At 36.1% G+C, this 24530-nt stretch overlaps 1 protein-coding gene and 2 pseudogenes across 1 annotated transcript; all 3 read right to left on the bottom strand.

The window, feature by feature from the left end:
* Positions 1-3069: 3069 nt before the first annotated feature.
* Positions 3070-4015, bottom strand: LOC130828999 (olfactory receptor 52A5-like; annotated as a pseudogene).
* Positions 4016-13085: 9070 nt separating this feature from the next.
* On the bottom strand, positions 13086-14042 carry LOC130861594 (olfactory receptor 52A5-like). Its single transcript, XM_057750632.1, has one exon. The coding sequence runs from the start codon at positions 14040-14042 to the stop codon at positions 13086-13088; it is 957 nt and encodes a 318-aa protein (XP_057606615.1).
* An 8612-nt stretch (positions 14043-22654) lies between these two features.
* LOC130828966 (olfactory receptor 52A1-like) lies at positions 22655-23584 on the bottom strand (annotated as a pseudogene).
* Between the last annotated feature and the right edge of the window lie 946 nt (positions 23585-24530).

A 24530-nucleotide genomic window follows, 5' to 3' on the forward strand; every position in this document is an offset into this window, starting at 1 on the left:
TTACAATGCACTGAAAACACTAAATTGCACCCTTTAAAATGACCAATTTTATGGTCTCTGAATTATACCTCAATAAAAGTAAATGAAGAAATACATAAAAGGCCATCAGGGGACTCTGTTGTCCCACCTCCTATGCTTCCAACATATAGCCCTGCCCAACGACCTTGGCCTGCTTCCAACCGGAGGCTTCCCAGCTGTGCAACGTTTCTGTCTCTCTGCCTTTGAATGTGTAGTCATTTTTCTTCAGAGCTTAATTCCAAGCATATTCACAGCTGGCCCTGAATAAACGTTTAAGATATGTTTGTGGCCAGGAGCTGTGCTGCATGCTTGGGGAGCATTTTCTTATTCCTCACAACAGGTCTCTGAGGTGGATGTTGTGAGCCCTGTTTTAGAGAAGGGGAAGTAGCATGCCCAGGGGTATGTAGCAAGTTGAGGAAAGGCAGTGGAGATGCTCAGGTCTGTCTGAATCTTGGGATAAACCATTGTTTGTCCACCTTTAACTTAAGGCGATGTCTTTAAGTTTTCATTTCAACCCTCTTGGAGTAAGACCCTCATTTAAGATGTTCATCGTTTTATAGATAGGAGATATGCCAATGTGACACACATTTCAACTCTCCACCAGCTACAGGTGGTGGAGCATTACTGTGAAATCTATGTGTAATTACCTGAGTCCTCATGTCACTGGAGGAAAGTATAAATCATCAGGCCTTCATAATTTTATATACATAATGTCTGAAACCCAGTGAGAAATTACTGGGCTTGGCAAAAGATAGGAAGATGATTTCAGAAATAAGGAAAAAAAAAACAAATAATAGAAGCAGATCTATGGTTGTTGTTTATTGTAATTATCAGTCAAGGATTTTCAAGTACTGGTGTTTAATGTGTTGAAGGAAATAGAGGACCATAAAATAAATAAATAAATAATAAATAAATAAATAAATAAATAAATAAATAAGAAATAAGTAAATAAATAGATAGATAGATAAATAGGGAATTTCACCAGAACATACCAAAATTTAAAATTAAATTTACAGGGACAGAGAGATAGGAAAAATGAATTTGATGGATGTTATAATACTATAAAGTACAAATGTTGAAGCTATTCAATTAGGAAAGCAGAATTACAGAGCAGACGGTAGGACTATAGACTTAGAAGAAAGATTAGTAGAAAATAACAAGTCTAAAGCTAAAAAGCAAGATATATTACTAGAAGAAGAGAAATAGCTAACAATGATAAAAAGGTCAATCAACCAAGAAGGCACATAATAAATGCAAGTGAATATCTACCCTAGCTTATAAATTCCAAATCAAAAATTCAGCAGTTCTAACAGGAGAAATAGACTAATCCTTCTTCATAGTGAGAACTTTTAATATACTTCTATCGAAAGCTAAAAACACAAGCAAACAAATGTAAGAGTATAAATAATAAAATCACATAAAATTAACTAATCTGACTATAGACACAAATATACAGAAATAGAAGTAGATACAGATATAGATAACAATGCACTCAATATGTATAGGTTCACAAAAAGTACCACAGACTTGGCCAATATAGAATTTCAAATTTTTATTTTTAAAATGCATTTTAGTGGGATACTAATAAACTACCTGAAATGTGGTGCACAATGTTTTTACTCAAGCACAAGAGGAGAACACTGATGATTTGCATGAGGAAAAGTATGATGAAGATGAAGATGGAGATGAAGATGAAGATAAAGGCCATGATAATTGAGTCCTTACCAGTTACCAAGCTGCATGTGAAGGCCATTTTATATGATGTCCATTATATTACATGATGACAACCACTTCCTTAGTTCCCAAATGGACATGTGTTATTCTTTTATAATTAAAGTTTAGGCAGCTTAATTTGTGACAAGGAATTGTTCTCCAATGCATACAGTTAGGGAGTGGCAAAATAAAGTTTTTTTAACTCCTGAACTCATGCATGTAACCAACTTCCTCAATGATTTCTTTTCCTACCAAATTGAAACCTGGTTTTTCTATTAAATATTCTTGGCAAATATTTGATTACTTGCAGTCATTAATGATTGGCATGCAAAATGTAGTTTCTTCATCAAATATTTTCATTAGCATATGAGCAGCTTAATGCGGAACAGAACAAACTTAGCTTTATATGAAAAGAAGAAAAAAAAGTCTTTGGGAAACAAATATAGTGAGAATCCTAGCTTCCAAAATTTCTGTCCTGGTTTTCAGACCTATATCTTACTAGCTGAAAGGGTTATTGTTTGGTCATTCAGGAAAATAATTGAGCCAACTTTAGAGTACTATTGTCTGCAGTACCTCTAAAATTTGTCTCCACATTTTTAACATTCAAAAAAAAAGCCCAAATACCAAAGCTTTACCCTAATTCCTTTTTATACAAATGAAGACATTAAATGAAAACTTAAGAACAATAAAAAGTAAGCATAATGTTGTATGCCCTAATTCTAGAGTTTTTGGAGCAAATGTCTTTATGAGACTCATCAATATGATAGCATGAATTACTTAAGAATAGGTTTCAAGAAGATTATATATATATATATATATGTGTGCATGTATATACATTTATATCAATATTTACCAGAAGGAGATATGCAAGGGATAGATTTTGATGGAACAAAGTAAATACTAGATATGATTTTAGAACAGTTGGAGAAAGAATGGAGAGGGACTCTATAAAGCCAGTTGATCCTGGTGCTCTAAGTAGGAAAGAATCCATGTAAGTATCATAGACTACTATGATCTGTAGATGAATCTCTACATTTGTCTATTTCAGCCAGATCTGGCCTTGGTGATGAGGAGAGTCATGTGTTCTGATTTTCCTATAAACAAGCATTTAGTCTTTGAGCATCTTATGCTCTATTTCACTCAATTTCTTCTCACTGACTTCTGACTTAACTTCAATAACCTGTGGATTTTTAACACAATCATTTATATGTTTATTTATGTATTCATCAAGTATTATGATACTCCAAATCATTAACTGGATTACAGGTCACATAGGCCCATTAGTTGAGCCATTAAATCCACAGGAGAAACTAGTTCCAACAAACGTCAAGCCTGGTCTTAGGAACAGAACATTTTTACTGCCTAATCTCAGATATGCTTGCTCTTCACCCCATAGATAAATGGATTGAGGAAAGGTGGAACCAGGAGGTAAAGGCCGGACAAGGTGATATGTATATATGATGGGATATATGTTGCAGATCTATGAGTAAAAAAGGAGAAAAAAGCAAGGAGATAGAATTGGAAGAAGACACATATGTGGGGAATACATGTGTTAAATGCCTTAAGATGCGCCTCTTTCTGGGGCAGGTGGAAGACAGTAATAAACATTTCTGTATAAGAGAGGGTGATCAAAATGAGATCAAGGCCACCAATAAACGCTCCAACAAGTCCATAGAATTTATTGATGTAAACGTCTTCAGTGGCAAGCTTCACTAGGGCCATGTGTTCACAGTAAGTGTGGGAAATTAGCTTGGTTCTGTAATGTTTGAGACGGCACTTTATGAGCAGTAGGCATGGGATTACCAGGATGGCTGGCCGCAGTGTCACTACAACTTCAATGTTCGTGATGAGTTGTTGAGTGAATATGGTAGCATGCCTCAGAGGATAACAGATTGCTACAAAGCGGTCCAGGGCCATGGCCAGCAGGACTCCTGATTCAATACCCTGAAATGTGTGGATGAGCCACATCTGAAAGAGGCAAGCATCAAAACGGATGTCTGGCAAGCGGAACCAAAAAATTCCAAGCATCTTGGGGACAATGCTGGTGCTAAGTGCAATGTCGCTGGCTAAATGCAATGTCCAACATGGCCAGGAAGATATACACAGGCTTGTGGAGATGGGGTTCAGATTTGATGATGATCAAAAGCAGACAATTTCCCATCAAAGCCATGATGTACATAGCACAGAATGGAATCTCAATCCAACACTGTACAGTTTCTAGGCCAGGGATTCCAATAAAGGTCAGCACAGAGGGCATAAACACAGCGCCATTTGTAATAGGCATGGCAGGTCAGGGGTCTTTTGAGCAAAGGCACAACATCTGCCAAACTGTGATGCTCTCTACTCTTGTATACATATGCTATTCTCAGCCAGTCACACAATTATTGAATGACAGAAATAGGAGAATCAACTTCATCAGCTTATCATTTTTTTAAGTGAATGGCTATATTGAGACCTTTGGAAAGTTTCACTAGTCTAGGCTGTGGCACAGTTATCCACCCACATTCAGCAATATCCACAACATAAAATCTGAGTATTTGTATTCCATGCGTGTGATGGGGCCAATGTGATCAAGATGCTCTGTGGTGTTCTCCTTCCTCCCCCACTCCATCTTCTCTTTCGTTTTCTAGTGTGTTCATTTAAATCAGAAAAAAAAAGTAAAAAGAAAATAGAAAACAAACAAACAAACAAACAAACAAAAAACCACAACAACACTGGACCAATACTTTCCTCAGAGAAATACCAAAATCCTTGAGCCTCACTTTTCTCTCCCCTCCAGTTTCTCTCGACTCTTTGCTGTCTATTCACTTTAGACTAGGAGGGCTGGACATTTCTACAGAACAATCCAGTACTGCTTTGACAAAATATCATTTGAAGGTCCCTTTCTTGGGCTGTGACTTTACTAATAAAAAGATGTATGCTTACCTTTCACTTCCTTCTCACCAAAGAATTTTCACATGTGAAATTGCTTCAGGACCCAGATATCAGATAGACAATGGCAGCTGCATGATTTCGTTTATGACCATGGAAATCCTGATTCAGGAAACAAGTCTTCTATCTCCATTCCTCAGTTAGATAAGCACCTGCAGATCCTCATTCAGTCCCTCTTCCACACATTAGAATGTAAGGACAGTTTGAAAATATTAGTTACTAAATTATGAGGGATAGAGTGTTTGTGGTGGAGGAGAAGAGAGACCTTGGGCATTTCACCAGGAGAGCAATGAGAAGATGCTGGTGTGTTTAGAAGTAAGGTTGAGTGAATAATGTTTCTTCTGTGAAAGATGAAACCTGAAAAACATGAAGGAGTGGGCCCCTTTCAAAATTGTTCAAGATGTTCCCCAGAGAAAACTCACAAACACACAGGTACATTCAGGTGGAAGTGCCTTGGGAGGCAGGAGGGACAGAGTGGGCCCTGGAACAAAATTCTCATTGCAACACAAAGACTGCTCCTGAGAACTCTTTACACTTTTCAATAACTGAGCAACAGCAATGAACTATGAAGCACAGCTGTATGGATGAGAAGAGTATGCATCAGTCAATGAATGTTTTTTTGAAGTGAGAGCAGAAAGGTTGCATAAGTAATTACTTGTCTGAGTCTAAATCAAGCTGACCTATACATTTTAAAATTGCTGTTGTTCTAAGCATTCCAAAACAAGTCTCCATAAATAAGTCATCACCTCCAAATAGTATTCTGAACTCTTCACTGGCCCCAAACAACCCTAATTTGTACTCTTAAATTTTAAATTTGGAATGTATGGTAGATTATTCTACCAAGTTGCCCTCTTCAAACAGAATTCTTCTGTATAGCTTCCTGGCAGCTGACCAAGTGTGTGTTGATGCCTTTCCAAGATTATCTGTGTAATTACTGTACAACTCTCACAAACAGGCCTCCTTATATTGAGCTACCAGGCTCCCTGTAACCATTGTCCTCCTTTTTTGAATTGTATATCTTCAGATATAATAGCACAAAGATTCAAGTCACTTAAGATCCTCTCTCTTTCAAGTAAATATCTGCAGGTCTACTCAGCATCTCCAGTAGCATGCTGCTCCCTGCCCTGAACCTCTAGATCTTCCAAAGCAGACTCTCAAATTTATTATTACTGTTCTTGAATTATAGTTCCTAGAATTTCAAAGTTAAAAGCAAATCTATAAGCTTTAATTTTAAGACTTTGATTTTTTTTCTGCAGTCTTCATCCATTGGCTGTATTTGTGTTTGTAATTCAAGATCTATAATCTTATCTCCACTTAATCTGGTACACATTCCTAACTATCTACTTACTCAGTATCCATAGGCAGTGCTGGGAAGTGACCAGCTCAGGAGAAGCTTGTTCTTTGCTGGTCCTAGCTGTGGAAGATTTGTGTTTTCTAACATAATCTTCCATGCTGACCTGTGTTCATTAGCCTCTTGCATATCCAGAGAGTTAGTTTTTACTCTCCAGGGCAAAGAAGGCAGTTCAGGGCCAGAGGGGCAGCCAAAATTTCTTGGGACTCTCTTCCTAATTCCCAGGAGAGCTGATGTATCTAATCATCTAGGAGATGACAATGTCCTCTTCATCAAGCAGTGCAATCCTGTTTCTCACAGCACCAGGGATTGGGATTCCTCTTAATTTTACATTTGTGACAGGAAAAGGGAACAACAAAGTGGACGGGTAGGTTGAATAGGATTCTATTACTTGACTGAGCAAATTGGCCAGCTTTATCCCATGATTCTTAAGGAAAGGAAATTGGAAACAAAACGAATAACTTCCTCTTCTTACTTATTCTATTTATTTACTCTGGGCCATCCATGGCCGTTCCAGATGCACTTCAGTGATCCAGGCAGGAGTGTGTTTGGAAATGGTAGGGAGAATGGTACTTATGTGTAGTATAAGCTCTGTAAGAAGACTTGCTAAGATAAAGTGAAAAAAATCGGCAATGCATGGATGGTATACTTCTTTTCTACAGAGACAGGGGTGAAGGAGATAGATCTTCTTAGAGAAGGAGATCATAGGCTTTTTCCACAATCCCTTGATCACAGGAACTTCTATATTCTTAAATATATTTAATATATAGTTTAATTTAAGATACATATGTTTTGGGTTTTACTTTCTCATCATACAAAATTAATAATCTTAATAAACATTTGTTGAAAAGAGGGAAATTCGAAGGTGAATAAAAAATTATCCACACTCTAGCTGAGAATTTATTTTAATTAATTTTTAGAAAAAGCAAATACAACATTTTTCACCATAATCTCCTTGATTTTCAATGCACTTTGTCCATCTGTCAACAAGCTTTCATATTCCCTCATTAAAAAATGTTTTAGGCTGAGCTGTGAGCCACGAATGCACCGCTGTCTTCTCTTCTTCATCAGAAGTGAATCTGGCTCCTTCTTGATGGCTAACACTTGTGTGACCTTCCTTGAACGTCTCTATCCATTCATACACACTTCTTCACGACAAAACACTTTCTCCATAATGCACACAAAGTCTTTGAAAAATAGTGGCACCAGTACACCCTCGGACCACAAAAAATGAATCACTCCAGGCTGCTCTTCTTTGGTGCAAATCACAAGTGGGGCATCCATTTTTGCTTGCACCCCATTTACAAATGAACTGATGTGACACGTTCACACCTGCACAGCAGTGACTGGAGAGACAGTAGCCTTGAACAGAAAGTGCTGATAAGACAGTGTGGGTCCAACAGAAGTTTTAATAGCACCAGAGTGCAGATAATTTTGACTCACCTCATATAATCATAATCTTAACACCTAAAATCAAATATGATTAATCTTTCGGCACTCTGCTCTTTAATAGTTTTCATTGGTTACTGCAAAAATAGTTATATTAAATGTATCATTAACTCATATAATTATATTAACAGTTTAAAAAGTATTCAAAATATTTTTATCAATGAGATAATATTCTGTGAAGGAGAAACACCTTAATCAACGTAACACATGAATGTTGGACACACTGCTCTTTTAAGTTTAAAAAATGCTGCTAAGTTGATATTTATGCATGGAATGTACTCTCTAGTGTATATTTACAGTCATTTTCTTATCCTAATTTCCAGTCACAGTTTTCAGAACATAGAATCATCTTAATAAATATTTGTTGAAGAAATTACAATACATTAGGAGGTAATTTAACACTGAATATAGCAGCACTATATATCCTATGTGAAATTAACTTTGTTGTCAGACCCAAAGTCCTGTGCCCAAAGCACAGTGAGGACAAACAAACTGAGAAGTTGGAGTTTGGAGCAGAAAAGGGTTTATTGCAAGGGCCAAGCAAGACATATGAGCAGCTCATGATCAAAAGACCCAAACTCCCCAATAGGTATCAGAGAAGATTTTTTAATGGCAAATTTGCGGGGATAGCTACAGGGTGTGTGACCTTTCTTCTGGGTGGTTGGTGGTGAGGTAACAAGGTGGTATTCTGAGAATCTCAGTCATCAGCCTTATCGTTCTCAGCAGTCTGGGGTCCATGTGCTTGTGCTCAGCCAGAAGTTACCACCCTCCAGCTGGGTGGGGGCCTTAGCTCCTGTAGAAGAACTCAGGGATATTTATCAGATTTCTACGTACATTCCTTGAGGAGCAACTAAGGGTCTCTCTTATCGCCACACAATTTTTCCTTTGCTGCTTTTCCTTTATTTCTGCATTCTCCCACTTCCCTAATTAGTAACTGAATCTGTCTTTTGGGACTCAGGAAGGTCTAGGAGGCTAAAGGCTTTTTCCTGCAAATGAGAAATAGGGGACATGGGAAAGCTTTTGTACCCGGGGGTGGGGGGTTGGTCTGCAGGGTCCCGCTCAGTTTCAACGTGTTTGACAAGCACTACATCAGGAATACATTCACATCTCTCTCTCTCTCTCTTTTTTTCCAAAAGTATTATATAATAAAAGATATACAAAGCGGAAATTAAGTGTAATAACTGAAACCAGTTGTCTACTGAGAGAAGTATCAATACATTTGAATTACACTTCTATACCACCTCCACAGTATTTCCCATGCTCTTCTTAGAGGTCATAGGTATTCCATACCTGATTATTATTATTTGCAATGTGTTTTCTTGCACTTTTACTGGCTCACTCTCTCTCATTTTGATTTCAACAATACTTTAATGCAATGAGGTACCTGTTGATGTTACCGTATTTTGAGTGTCCATTGTCTCTTTCATAGTTCGTATTTCATTTTTCCATTGTTACCTGCTATGTTCTCAACTCCTTCACCCCTCTCTGGTATCATTAAAGCTCACCTTATATGTAACTGAATCAAAATATCCACCTTGTTCATTCCTTCTCCCCTGCAAATGACATGACTGAATAAAAATACAAACACACAGAAAAGAACCCAAATACCCATGAGTAAGTGAATGGATAAATGAATTGTAGTATATCCATTAAACAAAATACTATTTAACAGCAACAAAAAAGAGCGCTATCTGGACTTCCCTGGTGGTCCAGTGGTTATGACTCTGTCCTTCCAATGCAGGGGACACAAGTTTGATCCCTGGTCAGACTAAGATCTCACATGCTGTGTGGAGCAGCCAAAAAAAAAAAAAAATTGATGAATCCATGTCAAAATAATTGTGGTGAGAAAAACAGATAAAAAATGTTGTATTATTGCATCTACATAAAATTCTAGACAACCAAACTGACCTTTAGTGGTAGCTAGTAGGTAAGTGGTTGCCTGGAGACTGGGGTAGATGAAGAACTGTATCATAAATGCACATGAGGAAACTTTGGGGGAGTCATGGATTGATCGTGGTAATGGTTTCATGAACATATGTGTATGTCAAGACTCATTGGATAGTGCATTTTTAAATATGTACAGTTAATCGTATGCCGTTTTTAATAAAGACGTTTAAAATTACACAATACTCCGTTTCACCTATAACTGAAAAGCAATTTTAAATGAATTTTAATCTAAATATGAAAGAAAACCAATATATAAGATGACTATATTGATAAACACATAATAGGCAAAGATCTATCAAATCAAGCATGGAAATGTTAGGGAACCACTGACCGAAACACCTGCCTTGGTCAAGCACAATGGTAACCACTTGCATGAGTCCTCTCACAACAAGAGGTCCAGATAAGGAACATGGTGCTGCCGCCAAGAACTAACTGGGAAATTTAGGGAGGGGCCAAAAGGAGGGAGGACCTGCCAGCCTATGAGTATGCCTTGTAAAATTAACCAGAAAGAATTCAGGATGGGCCAAAAGGAGGAGGGAGGAGATGATATGTCCTGCCAACCTCCCGGAAACCCTCACTCTTGAATCCATCTTGGCTGAAAGATGCGAGCAGCCCCAGCAAGGACCCTGAGTCAGACCAAATATGGGTCAAGCAAGATGATTGGCCAGAGACAACCCAGAAACTAGCCCCATTACCATAAAACCTAAGACTGCAAGCCACGTGGCAGAGCAATTCTCCTGTGTTCCCTTACCCTGCTGCTCTCTGCCCTGGTGCCTCTTTCCAATAAAGTCTCCTCTTTGTCAGCATGTGGGTCTCCTGGGATAATTCATTTCCGAGTGTTAGACAAGAGCCCACACTTGGGCCCTGGAAGGGATCTCCCTTCCTACAACAGAAAGAACTAGCCCTTATTTAAATATTTGATAATTTCGATTAAGTAGGGCATCTGTTCTTCAAAAATACATCAAGAGTATTCTACAAAGAGCGTAAAATATTTTCAATATGTAAAATCTAGAAAAAGATTACATCCAAGATATGTGAAGATCTCATGAATGTTAATAAAAACCATACAGGCAATCCAGTAGAAAATGGATGAAAGTTTTTTAATTTAGGAAAAAATATCCAAATGTCCCCTATATATGTAAAAATTTAATTCAATCTGATCATTTATTTAGAAAATGACAACTAAAATCACAAAGAGCTATTATTATATATGCACCATAAGGCTAAAATGAAGAAGGGCTGTATCAAATATTAGTAAATATGTCAAGTAATGCAGTTTCTTATAGTCTGCCAGTGGATTTAATTGGCACAACATTTAGAAATGTTTGTTGCATTATCTACTAATGTTTGAAGATGTTAGTACCCTATGAATCAGCAAATTGACTTTTAGATGCAGAAATCATCAATCTAAGTGCACCAAGATACATATACAAGAATGTTTAAAATTATATTCTTCATAATTGTCTCTTCTCAATGCCCATAAATATAGGATGGGTAAAGAAGTTGTAGTATATTCATAGCACAGCACCTTATGCAGGAAAGAAAATGAGCATGATAGGTATACAAAAAATACACTAGGTAAAAATTCACAAGAAGAAAAACAGAAAAAATATATGCTATGTATTTGCATTTATATAAAACTGAACAACAAGCAAAACCAAACCATAAGGTTTAAGAATGTATGCTTAGATTGTAAAAGTATATAGAAAAACAAATATATAATTATCTTAGATGTTAGTGTAGAGATTACCTTTGGGGAGAGTGAGAGATTGTAATGACAGATTGTAATGACAACAGGACACAATACAAGGTTTGCAGGGAATGAGAAAGAATTTATTTCTTCACCTAGAAGGTATTTTCATGATCTTTACAAAAATTTGTTATTTTCACTTTTCTGTATGAGAATTACACTTCAAAAAACAAAGAAAATATGCCTGCACTAGTGGCTGTATTACTTACTTCTTCTAATCACCTAAGTCAGTTTAAATTCTAACTACTCATTCTTGTGTAATGTAAGCTAATTACCTTGTTTGTATTTTCTACTGAACTGTTGACTCTTACTAATTGACCTCTGTCTAATCTTCTGTTTTAGAGACAAAAAATAGGTGATTTATTGCACCGTGTTAGTGTTCTCTTTAATGAATTATAGGCTTAAAAAGCTTGACTGTCAACCCACAGTCATATTATACTCTACATTCTTCATTTGAAAATCACTTTTTCTGTATCATGAAGTATATTTTTATGGTTTATGTTGTTTGTCTTTCCTCATACTCCAGAAGATAAAAGAAACCAGGTATTCTGAAGCATATGGAATGTTTCTTTTTTTCTTGATACAGCTAGGTTGATTTTTCTTATTAACTTGGGCTTTTCAAATATAGATGTTTTCTAGTATCGTCTATGTGCTTTGACACATTTTTGCACTTTATATTTCAAAATACGGTTTTCCCATTAGTGAATAATTAATCTGTTATTGTCATCACATTCTATTTCCCTTGGTTTCTTATTCAGGAATATCACATACTTCTTATCTCCATTCTGTGTCCATTACATATGATAATCTCTTGAAAAGAATTCACATATTTACCATTTTACTTTCTTTTGAGGGATGGATGTCCTCATCAGTTATTCATTATGCACTATGATTGCCACAACTTTTTAAAGCATTTAATGCTCTAACAGAATTAAAATGAATTGTTTTTATTATATCATTAAAATATTTTGTATGTCTGATATTCACTAATATATTGTTTTATTACTTCCCTCAGTGTAGTTTTCCTTTCTTTATGTACTTCATGGTTACACAAATTTTATTAAAAACTAAGTACATCTTCACTCAAGTTCATTTCTGCTTTATTCAACAAGATTATTTTTACCAAAATAATCTTCTACCTCTGCCCCTTGAATGACATGATTTCTTTCCTTTTTCTTTTCTTTTTTTCCTTTTTTATTTTTTTTCTGGTAGTAGAATGTTTCCTTGGGTTATTTCTTTCTTTGACTATGCATTAGTTTAAAACTAGATATTCAGATATCTCTGTCTACTTGGTTCTTTAAAATTATCTTATTGGTTCTGAGTCTTGACGTTTGAAGTAACTTTAAGCCTGATCTCTACTGATGCAGCATCCTGAAAGGATGAAGGTGTGTGGGCAGAGTAGCATCAAAGACTGAAGAGAGATCTGAAGTCCCTGTTTGAGGAGCCAGTTTCTCACAGGCCAGTTTTGCGTTTGGCTTATACTTTACTTCAGATTACATATGATTCATTCAAAACATACCCAGAATTATAGCTATGAGTTGGTTTAGCAGTTTGAAAATACTGATGTATAACATGGTCCTTGGAAGTTACATGAAATGAAGTGTTGTTTTCTTCTATTTTGTTTTCTATATGTGGGCCTATGTGTTGCCAGAGGGGAAATTTCAGATGTAAACAAACAGGACAAAACAGAATAACCGAAACAATTTGAAATCTCAGCATAAGAGAGTTTTGTTCTTTGTATGAATAGCAAACCAAACTTCTTAAGTATTTGAAGAACTGTTAAGCACTGTCTTAAATTTGTTTTAACATTTTTTAATTGAGTTTTAAAGATTTGTTTTTCAGATGTAGACACTTGTTCAAGATATAAGTTTTCACCACATTCAGGTTGATACTTTGAACTAACCTAAAATTTCTACAGAAGGGCCACTAATGATCAAGATGTCTTTTGGAAAGGATCATTTTCAGGATGTGGTCATGAATTTGTTTGGTCTTCACTCCATAGATGATAGGGTTGAGAAAAGGTGGTAGTAACAGGTAAAGATTTGATAAGAGGATATGAGCATATGGTGGTATGTGAGAACCAAACCTATGTGTGAAGAAAGAGAAGAAGGCAAGGAGGTAGAACTGTAGGAAGACACAAATGTGGGTGATGCATGTATTAAAGGCTTTGAATCTTGCCTCCTTCTGGGGCAGCTGAAAGACAGTGATAAAGATCTGAACATAGGACAAGGTGATAAAGATTATGTCAACCCCTAAGATAGTGAAGGCAACAAATAGGCTGAATATCTTGTTGATCCGTGTATCTTCAGTAGCCAGCTTCACAATGGCCATGTGCTCACAGTAAGAGTGGGAGATGACGGTTGTTCGGTAGAGTTTAAGACGGCATTTGATAAGCGCTATGGATAATGTTACAAGAATGACAGCCCTGAGTGTCACTCCAACTCCAATTTGAGTCAAAAGTTGTTGGGAGAAGATGGTGGCATGTCTCAAGGGGTTACAGATGGCCACAAAGCGATCTAGGGCCATCGCCAGTAGGACACCCGATTCAATTGCCTGGAATGAGTGAAGAAGCCACATTTGTAGAAGACAGGCTTCAAAAGAAATCTCTGTCAGATGAAACCAGAAGATGCCTAACATTTTGGGGAGAATACAGGTGCTAAGTGCAATGTCTGTGGCCCCCAACATGGCCAGAAAAATATACATAGGTCTATGCAGGCTGTTTTCATATTTGATTATCACTAAAATTAGAGTGTTCCCAATCACAGCAATAAGGTACATGACACAGAATGGAATCCCGATCCAACGCTGCACTGACTCCAGACCAGGAATGCCGATGAGTGTTAGGACAGAGGGCATGAAGACTGAGCCGTTGGACATGAGCATGGTGATTTGGTCAGTAGCATCAAGTAGGGGTATAGCTGTTTCATCTTCTATTCCCTGTTAAGACTTTATAAATTAAAAATAAGGATAAATTAATTTGGCAAAATGTACTTTAGTTAGATTAGGAGGATACTATCTTATTTTTTCTATCCCAACGACTCCTCTGTAATGTTCCATCTGTTTTCCCAATGTCTTTAAATGACCAGTCATCAGATTCTATGTTTCTGCATGCCTTTATCATTTTCAATGAGAAAAATTAAGTGGACTGGATGACTTCTTTCTGGACCACGACTACTGGAACAAACAAATCCCCTTTAACTTGTGTTGGCTAATCATCATCTGTGATTTTTCTGTGACCTGCTAATTGGAATTGAGGGGAAAACATTCATTTAATTTCGAGTAAAGATATTTCATGAACTAGATTCTACCTAGATTAGACATAAAGGATCTACAGTTGTAGTAAATCATTCTGCTTGCTCACAATCAGAAAATAAGTTTGACGAGAATATTTTTCAGTCTTTCAGCTCACTAACTTTTCTTTTCTAGATTAGTCTAGATCCCTCTGCAATGGACTCTCTCACAGTGCTTTCAACCTAATTTTTCAAACCTCAGTGTTTTCCCAAAAAACCAATGATATATCTTTCACCTTCCCCTAATTGAACTCTGAGAAAATAAATCCATTACTTTTAAATTCATGGGTGTTATCCTTAGTAGTTTCTTTTAGATCTGTTCTCACTATGCCCTGCTATGTGCACATCGCTTGTATTCAATTTCAAGTGCCAACCGATGTCTTCTGTTCTTCTCTCTCGTTATCAATAACCGTATCTCTCATTACCAATAGCCATAAAGCCTGAATACTTATTTTTTTCTTAACTATTTACAATAGCATGAACTCTGTATTAAATGCAATGTTTTCTTTACTTATAGCCTTATGTATCTTATAGCCACTCAAAATACAATTTTTATACAGGTGAAACTTTTCCTTTATACATTGTTTTTCATAGGACCAGATCCATCCTGATCTTTGTCTCTGCCCTTCACCAGTTACTTCACACATAACACTGTGCTTCCAGGGCCTCCTATGAGTGGGTTTGTCTTATGATTTTCCAAAGCCTTTGGAGTTTTTTTTCTGCCTGCCAACTTCCTACTATGTCTTCCGTGAAATGTATATATACATGTACATGTGTGTGTAAATATATATATATAACCCCAGTAAAAGCAAAATATTAATTTTCTGATTATAAATGTTTTCTTTTAGTAATTGTACAGCTCATTTTGGAACCATTAAAGCAAAGTATAAAACAGATAAAGAAGTGAGAAAGTCCTAAAACAACATATTTGAAATAAGAAAAATCTCACATTCACGTCTTCTCCATCATTCTTCAAGTTTTCTCCCTTGGTAAACTTAGATTTTCTCTCAGACAAAAAAGTGTATCTATAACCTACCTCAGGTCAATTGCAAGAGCATTTATTGCTTCTTTTTCTTAAAACTTATTCATCTCTGAATAAGGCTTTCCTTTTCGAGACCACTGTTCAGGAACTCTCCTTGAGCAAATACACAGTATACCAAAGTAGAGGTTTTTCAAATCAGAAGGTAAAACTAATACACACATTTGAGAAGTTAATTTCCTATTGATTTTATTCAATACATATTAATTAAGCAGCCACTCTGATCCAAGTATTATTTGTGACAATTGTGGAACAAATATCAACTTGCTTATTGTATAATTATGAAGTATATACATTGTGCTGTGTGCTTGGAATTAAAAAATGGTGTCAACAATTTACTAAATATGTATTAAATTATTTCATTTCTTAAGGTTTTTAAACTTTTAAACTATAATTATTTTCCTTAGATTGTGATATTGGCATTATTACCCTGTTTTATTAATGAAAAACTAAGACATTATTATAAATAAATCTACTTGACTCTAAATTCCATGTAATATTGACCTGTAAAGAACAAAAAAGTAATCTGTGTCCTCTGAGATTTTTCAGCTGTAATTCAGGAAATAGTATGAGATACATATCAGAGTGTAACTAAATCAGGATGGATTATATGAAAATACACTGAGGATTTCAATATTTGTTCCTCTTCAGAATCTGAAAGAAAACAACTCCTATTTTAGCTTCTTAATTCACCAAGTAGTTGTAATACATACATTATAGCACGTGTTCATTAGATGCTACATGTCTGACATAGGACCCCACTAGCAACATCATATCATCCACATGCTTGCCAACAATCTCTGTGGTTTGGCTCAAAAATGTATGCTACTGTCTTTATCCGGAATATTAATTTGGGAGATTTAACATGGCCGTATAAGGAATATATGATCTAGAGAATCTGTATAACACAGAAGCCAAAGCTCTACAGAAGTAAATATTGTGAATAATTAGAGGAAGGGGAGCAAAAAGAGAAGAGAGCAGTAAACAAATGGCAGATACAAAAAATAGAAAAGTGTGCCTTCTGTCTAAAAGAGCATAGCTCTTATGATGAAAGTAGTTATTTTCCAGATGATAGTGTTACATTTCTAATGTGAAATAAAATTCATATTTTGGAGAAAAGACAAAAAACTTAAACATGAAAACATTTTCTCTGCCCTATGGACTCCCATCTCCCCCTACTATGCATTGTTTATCTGCATTATGCATTGACCAAAGCTCCCGCATATGCATATATTACTGCCTGACTATAAAGAGCAACATTATCTTAGCACCATGACACAACTTCTTAACAGTTACCATTCATTCATGATCTTGTAAGGGGTCACAATGACCAACCACTTTATACTTGCAGATCTGGATCATGTAAACTCTCAAGAATACATCATTAAAGTACAGCTCTTGGTCTCAAAATATTTATATAACTGTGCTTTGACTTCTAATAGGGGGAACAGTTCTGAGCTTTCTGAGATGCTGTTCCTGCACTATAAACTTCAGTTTGGCTCAAAAACTTTTTCCATTTGTTTCTTAGGTTAGTTTTTTCATTGACACTAACTTCATGAGTCCTAATGGTATTCTTCTAGGGCAGGGTTTCCTAATCGTGGTACAATTGCTATGCTAAGTCAGATAAATATTTTGTTTTGGGGTTATTCTCTGCATTGTAGGAGGTTTTGCAGCATCCCTGGTTCTTATACATTAGATGTCAGTAGTTCTCTCTCATCTTGGCAACCAAAAATGTGTTCAGGTGTCACTAAATGTCCCCTGGATGTGTAAGGGAAAAGCACATCACCTTGGTTGCTTAATATTGTTATAGAGTCTTACAGTGGGGAAAAAGAGTCTTTAGTGAAGAAGTATTACGGTTATGTGCCTTTAATCAAAATGGGGAGAATAAATTACCTATGAAGGGGAATCATTTTCAGTAGAAACTAACCAGATAAAGAGATGGAGAAGGGCACTCCAGGAGAAAATAGTTGTACAAAATCACAGAAGCATGTGAGATATGGTGGGGCTGAATATCAATAAACGTTTTTCACATATATGTCATTTCATAAATAGAAACGATGGTTAATAAAAAGGAGAGAATACCAAATGTAAAGTTAGTATCTTGAACCAAATGATTTTACATTTTTGGGTGGAAGTACAGGTTTTTTTGGAAGGTAAAAAATTCAATCTGCTAGCAGCTTGATGAATGGCTTGAAAGACATGGCAGCTAAGTGTAAAGAGATCAAGTCAGAAAGATATTTCTGATAGTCCATAGAGTATATCGGGAAATGATGTGGTACATCAAAAGCGTAACAAGGAAGAAAAATCTGTGGACTCACTGACTTTCTGTAGCAGAAATTAATGGGGATGATGCTAAGGTGTTCTTGGGTTGAGAAGTACAGCAATGCATGACGAAAGGCAAGCTGAAAGCAACTTTCTGTGTACAGATGTGTGTGTGTTTAGAAGAGGGAGGAACAATATCTTAAACCCTTGAAATTCATAAGCCAGGGTGAATATACTGGAATCATCTTTATAGCATAAAACCTGAATTATTAGTGTTACTTACAACTCCAATTTTGAATCAAGCTGAAACTCAGGATCTTAAAAGATTTGGGGAATCTGGGGCTCTAAATCCACACTCCCTACAATCTCAGAGATCTTTCCTCTCTGAAGTCTCTGACTTTCACCCACTGATCTCTGTCTCAAGTCCCCCAGTGATGGAGGACTCTCTGTTTTCTGAGACAGTTTGACATATTTCAGGACAGCTCCAAATGTCAAATAAATCTTCTCTATAGTGAGCCTAAAATTGGCTCCTTAAGTCCTAGATCTGCATTCTAATGGTACACATTAGCCATGGGTCATGGCAGTTAATTGTTGCACAGGATCTGCAGTCAGTCAAGAGAGTTTAAATCTTGGATACCACTACTTATCTTTGCTTGCTGGGATTGCCATATATACATTACTAATATGAAAAAAACCATCAAATTGTACACTAAAAAACAAAAGATATAAGACTTTGAATTGTCTCAACTTCTTTCTTGCTAAAGCAATGTTCGTGGATAAAAGCACATTTGGTGTAACTGTGAGTATTAAATGACATAATCCATCTAAATTCTTGAAAGGAAATGTAGGATATATTGATCTGTCAATAAATGCCAGGTATTAATCAATGGATGTTTATCTTCTTCTCACAAATAACCTGAGATATTTAATGCGCACTTTATCTGAATGAGCATTTCTACTGAATTACTTGAAGGACATCTTTTTACCTGCACCTTTACCAGTCTAAACGTGTAATTACATGAGCTTTTAACAAACAAGCTTTCCATTCATCTGACAGCACAGATATCATTCTCTAAAGGGCCTTCTTTCTGTCAACCTCACTTTACAATTTGTCACCAAGTGTGACGTTAATAGATTCAAAAATATTATGAAAAGTGTGAGACACATCTTCCTAGTGTTTGAACACTGAAATACTGTAATATTGTATTGTTTTTTTTAAATCCTGGAATTATATTAGATCATATGATATACACATTATTTTTGAAACCAGTGGTCCAGTTCCCCACACTCAGTGCAAAATCTCAAGCCCAAAGACTTACCAGGGTCATCTGTGGTAATACACATAGAAGCCATAAAGTGGAAATCTTTCTGATGTTTCAGATAGTGAAGGATGAATGTTTTATACTAGAGTATGCACCTGGGGGTTGGTTTTCACCAATCCCTGGTAAACTTTTACGTTCACCTGGAACAAGTGTGAAACAAGAGGCACAATGTGGTTCAGAACATACAAGATTTATGATCTAATAGTTGGTTCTGCTTCTAAAAAAAAGTTCTTAAACTTTGGTTTCACTTTGGACAGGGAACCAAAATGAACCTCCTTTTAAAAATTCCTAAGAGAAGACAGTGCCCCAAGAGAACACAAAACAAGTCAATGATACTTATTTACAAAAATAATGAGACAACAAAGGTAAATAAAAACATCTTGACATATTTAGACTAATCAGCATAGAAATGCTGAAATAAAAGAATTATTTAAAAATAATATTTAAAAATATTAAATATTTTAAGCAAAAAATAAATTGTAAACTTATTTACAATAAATTAATAAAGAAAAAATTTACTGTAATCTAATTTTAGTCAAAGAAGCACTGATTTCTTATTTAGGTCCATGAAAGTTGCTGACTTGAAAAAGTTCACCTCAGAGCCTCAGTTACCAGTTACTTACTGAGCCTCTCCCATGTAAAGTTTGATGACACAAATCTTTTCCGTATCCAAACCAGCTCTCACCAAATTGTCCCAGTCATATTCAGAACTGTGATGAGAATTGTGAAACATTTTAAGTTCTTCTAAAATTTATACCAACTTCTCAAATGGAAACTGTTATTTATGGCAGATATTTACTGGGTTAAAAGAAGCATTTGTGTCTTACAATAGAGATTTTAAGCTTTAGTAACAAGAAGAGGAAGGAAAATACTTTGATTCTCTGAAAAGGACGAGAGAGGCTAACAGCCCTGGATTACCTGATGTCCTATTTGAAGTCATATTGGTTTTGTCCTGTGTCACTGGGACAGGCCCTATTTAAGTAGCCTTGCTCGTTTTGAATTACAAGACCCTCTGACACTATCCTCTTATTAAACTGCCAAAAAATTATCATCGTCTTAGAGAAAACAAAGGTATAGGATTGAGGGCAGTTACATGGAGGAGCCAGCTCAGCCTGGATCAGGGTGTGTTCATCTCTTCCCAGCTGAGCACTCAGGGATACACATTAGCAGATTGAAGTCAGCCATAGCTGAGTATCTAGCCCAGAAAAATAAAAAACAAAACCAGTGCATATCAGAGTGCCAACCACCAGTCGAGGTGAGGATCACAGGTTCTGAAATCTGTGCACTACTCTTTATAAATAGCACAAAGATCAAAATAGACCTATTGAGTGACTCCCAAGATACTTTTGAAAATATGCAAAAACTGTTTGAAACTGAAGGCATCATAATGCTATAGAATGTAAGAGACAAAAATATTCTTAGATACTACTTAGTTAAAATCTGTTAGAACAGTGAGGTGGAAAGATATTTTATAAATAATGTGATATCTTATTTTGGTGACACATATAGTTCCTAAGAACTCCCAACATCAGTAAGAAATTATTGTTTCCAAAGCATTTTTAATGGAAATATATACCTCTGTGAAATAAAATAGGAGTTACAGAGAACAAATTTTCAGAAAAGGCATTTATTTCCACATGTTTTTCAGAGAAAACTAGAACCAAAACATTTAATTTAAAAATATAACAGGTTAGGAATGGAAGTCAAATAGCTTTTACTATGGATGGTTGATAAAACTCGTCAAGTATTTTCTGTTGAAAATACAGCAGTTTGTGTGGAAAATACCAGCAAATTAAACATGAAAAAGATATTTTTTTTTATTTTTCATAAACTCTTATGTAATATTGAAATAGGGAACCAGTAATAGCTAATGGAAAGAAGGAAGTTTATTGGAGAATTATTTTAGGGATAATCACTAAGACTTGGTGATTGATCAGGTGTATAGTGTGGAATTGAGGCCAACATCATAAGGAAATAATGTTTCTGGATTGGTTGAGTGAGTGAATAATGGTAGCCATTTCTGAATTGAGGATATTTTCAGGACAACGCTTTATAAAAATATATCTTATAATGAAGTACAGAATTTTCCAAGAATAGTACAAGAAACTCCCTTATACAATTTAACCTGGTTCACAAATGTTTTATATTTTGCCACATTTTACTTTTTTACTCAACAAATGGATACATGGATAGCTAGGTGATAGATAGATAGTTAGATAATTTTCTGAAGTTTTTATGAGTAAATTAGAGACATAGTGTTTGTTCCTTTACTCCTAAATATTTCCATATACGAGGACGAGTCAAAAATTATCTGGACTCCACTTATATTAAAACTTCTGTTGACTGCTCTGTTTTATCAGTGCTTTCTGTTCAAGGCTACTGTCTCCCCAGTCACTGCTCTGCAGGTGTGAACATGTTATATCAGTTCATTTGTAACTTGGGTGAGAGCAAAAATGGATACCCCACTTTGTGGTTTCCACGAAAGAAAAGCAGAGTGCTGTGATACACTGTCCACACTCTGCAAAAACTTCATTGTGAGGTGTTAAATCATCCTCCCTATAGTCCTGATCTTCTCCATCAGACTTTCACCTGTTTGGTCCCCTGAAAGCAGCCCTATGAGGACGAAGATTCACTTCTGATGAAGTGAAACAGCAGTGCATTCGTGGCTTGCAGCTTAGCCTAAAACATTTTTTAATGAGGGAATAAGAAAGCTTGTTGACAGATGGACAAAGTGTATTGAAAAGCAAGGAGATTATGTCAAAAAATGATGTATTTGTCTTTTCTAAAAGTTAATTAAAATAAATTCTACAGCCAGAGTGTGGATAATTTTTGACTAACTCTTGTATATTTCCCTAGGAAATGGATAGTCTATTGTAGAACTGTAATATTGTAGTCACTATCAGGACATTTAGCACTGAAGTAATATTACAACCTATGCATTAGTCCATATTTCAAGATTGAAAATAGTCCAAAGACTTCTATACCTATATTTCCTTGCCCCAAATCCAATTCAGGATCACACAGTACATTTAATATTCATGTCTCTTTAGACTTCTTTAACCTATAGTAATTCTTCAGACTTTTTTTTCCCCATTGTTTTGTTTTCTTTCATGTCTCAGAAATCATTTACTTAATATTTTGAAACTTTATATTGAAGTCTAACATACATAAAGAGATCATGTTTTACAGCTTAAACAATTTTTCACAAAGTAGGCATAAATATGTAACACCCCAATTGAGGAATATAATATTACCAGCACCTAGAAGCCCCTTTCTGATTTTTTCATTACATCACGATTTCTGAAAGAAAAGGAAAACACATAGTTCACTATTTTCTTCTTTTATGTTTTTTATACTCATTATGTAGGTAGAATCCACAACCCTACTGACAGATAGTTGTTATGTGCTAACAGGATCTGAAAACAGCTAGCATGTTGGCAAATTAAAAACAACAACAATAAAAATAACAAACAGAAAACTCAAGAAGCTCAAAAATATGGATTTTTATTGTTTTATGTTCTTTTGAAAGATTGCTACCGTGGCACAAAGAGAAAAGCTTAAAAGCATTGTTCATCATAAATTTTATGAACAGAACATTTTTACCATGTGGACATGGATCTGCTTGGTCTTTGCACCATAGACAAGTGGATTGAGAAATGGAGGGACCACCAAGTAAATGCTAGAAATGAGGATGTGGATATAAGGGGGGATGTGAGAACCAAACCTGTGAGCAAAGGAGAAGAAGGCAAGGAGGTAGGACTGGAGGAAGACACAGATGTGAGCGATGCAAGTATTGAATGCTTTCAACCTAGCCTCCTTCTGGGGCAAACAAAAAACTGTGATAAATATCTGTGTATAGGACAATGTGATGAATGTGAGATCAAATACTGCAAGGCTGAAGGCCACAAACAAACCATAGATTTTGTTGACCCAGACATTTTATGCAGCCAGTTTCACATTGGCCATATGCTCACAGTAGGAGTGGGAGACGACTGTTGTATGATAAAATTGTAACCGGCATTTTATCAGTGCTAGGCATGGGGCTACAAGAATGGCAGCCCTGAGTGTCACTGCAGCCCCCATTTGGGTGACTAGCTGGTGGGTGAAGATGGCAGCATGTCTCAGGGGATAACAGATGGCCGCATAGTGGTCCAGGGCCATGGCCAGCAGGATGCCTAAGTATTCCCTGAAATGTGTGGATGAGCCACATTTGAAGCAAGCAGGAGTCAAAATATATCTCCGATACATGAAATCAGAAGATTTCAAGCATCTTGGGGACAATGCTGGTACTAAGTGCACTGTGACTCCTAGCATGCCTAGGAAAGTGTACATGGGCTCATGGAGGCTGGGCTCTGATTGGATGATGATCAGGAGCAAGGAATTTCCTATCACAGCAACGAGGTACATGGCACAGGATGGAATCCCAGTCCAGCACTGCCTGGACTCCAGGCCTGGGATCCCTGTTAGTGTCAACACAGAAGGCATGAAGACTGTGATGCTGGAAGTGGACATAGTGTCCTTGGGTCTCCTACACAAAAATAAGAAGTTTCTCAGTCAGTGCTACTTCCTCTTATACTTCCAATTTTCATCCAATGTCATCATACCGAGTCTGTATGATTTTGGTAGAACTCTAAGATCACGTCATCCACCTCATTCATATATAGAAGGTAAGAGAAAGATCCATAATGACATATTATTGTTTTTAGGAAACCTATCCACAAGCCCTAAATATGTTATGTGAAACAGCATTAGAACCAGCCAAATACCAGAGTAAGGGAATCAACTGTTGACTTGCCTGTTATTTCATTTTAGACCTGTGGGCAAAAACAGTACACTTGTTTATTTCAGCTGGCAATTACATTTTAGTCACAGGTTGATGATTCTCTCCATATTCCACAATCCAGTAACTGCTTTAGTACTCTGTTATTCTTCATTGTCTCCCAGTCAAAGCCAGTTGGTTTGGACTGCCAAGTATCAGAGTCTTACCACTATATTAGTGCAGAATGCTCTCTAAGAAAGAGAATAGACATAGAAACACTTGTTCACCAAAAAGCAAATATATTTTTCTATGTATCAACCTATATTATCTGTCTCTGTGTAAGACTGGATGTCTTTTCAGAAGAACGTGAAGGAAGAGTTTTAGAAAAGATCATTCAAATCTATATACATTTGGTGAGTCTGTGCCAAAGTGTCTTGCTACATTCTTACATTTCTAATGAAACTTAGGTTTTGCCTATATTTCTAATAGCTGAAATACTTAAATTTTTGTGCTAAAAATAAATAAAATAAATTCTGCAATTCACATTACAAAATACCTAGAGTGGAGGGACATCTAGGTGGGCAAGAGAAGCAGCAGCAGCAAAATATAGAAGTAACAGGACTCATTCTTAATGACCAGAGGATAGAGGGACATGGATTAATGGGTAACTTGACCGGAATAGAGACTTCTCTCTTGAGT

This window comes from Hippopotamus amphibius, chromosome 9 (assembly GCF_030028045.1).
Source record: "Hippopotamus amphibius kiboko isolate mHipAmp2 chromosome 9, mHipAmp2.hap2, whole genome shotgun sequence".
Taxonomy (NCBI): Eukaryota; Metazoa; Chordata; class Mammalia; order Artiodactyla; family Hippopotamidae; genus Hippopotamus; species Hippopotamus amphibius.

What these genes read in the sequence shown, in the direction of transcription:
- LOC130861594 (XM_057750632.1), bottom strand. Translation starts at nt 14,042, where the DNA reads ATGCTCATGTCCAACGGCTCAGTCTTCATGCCCTCTGTCCTAACACTC.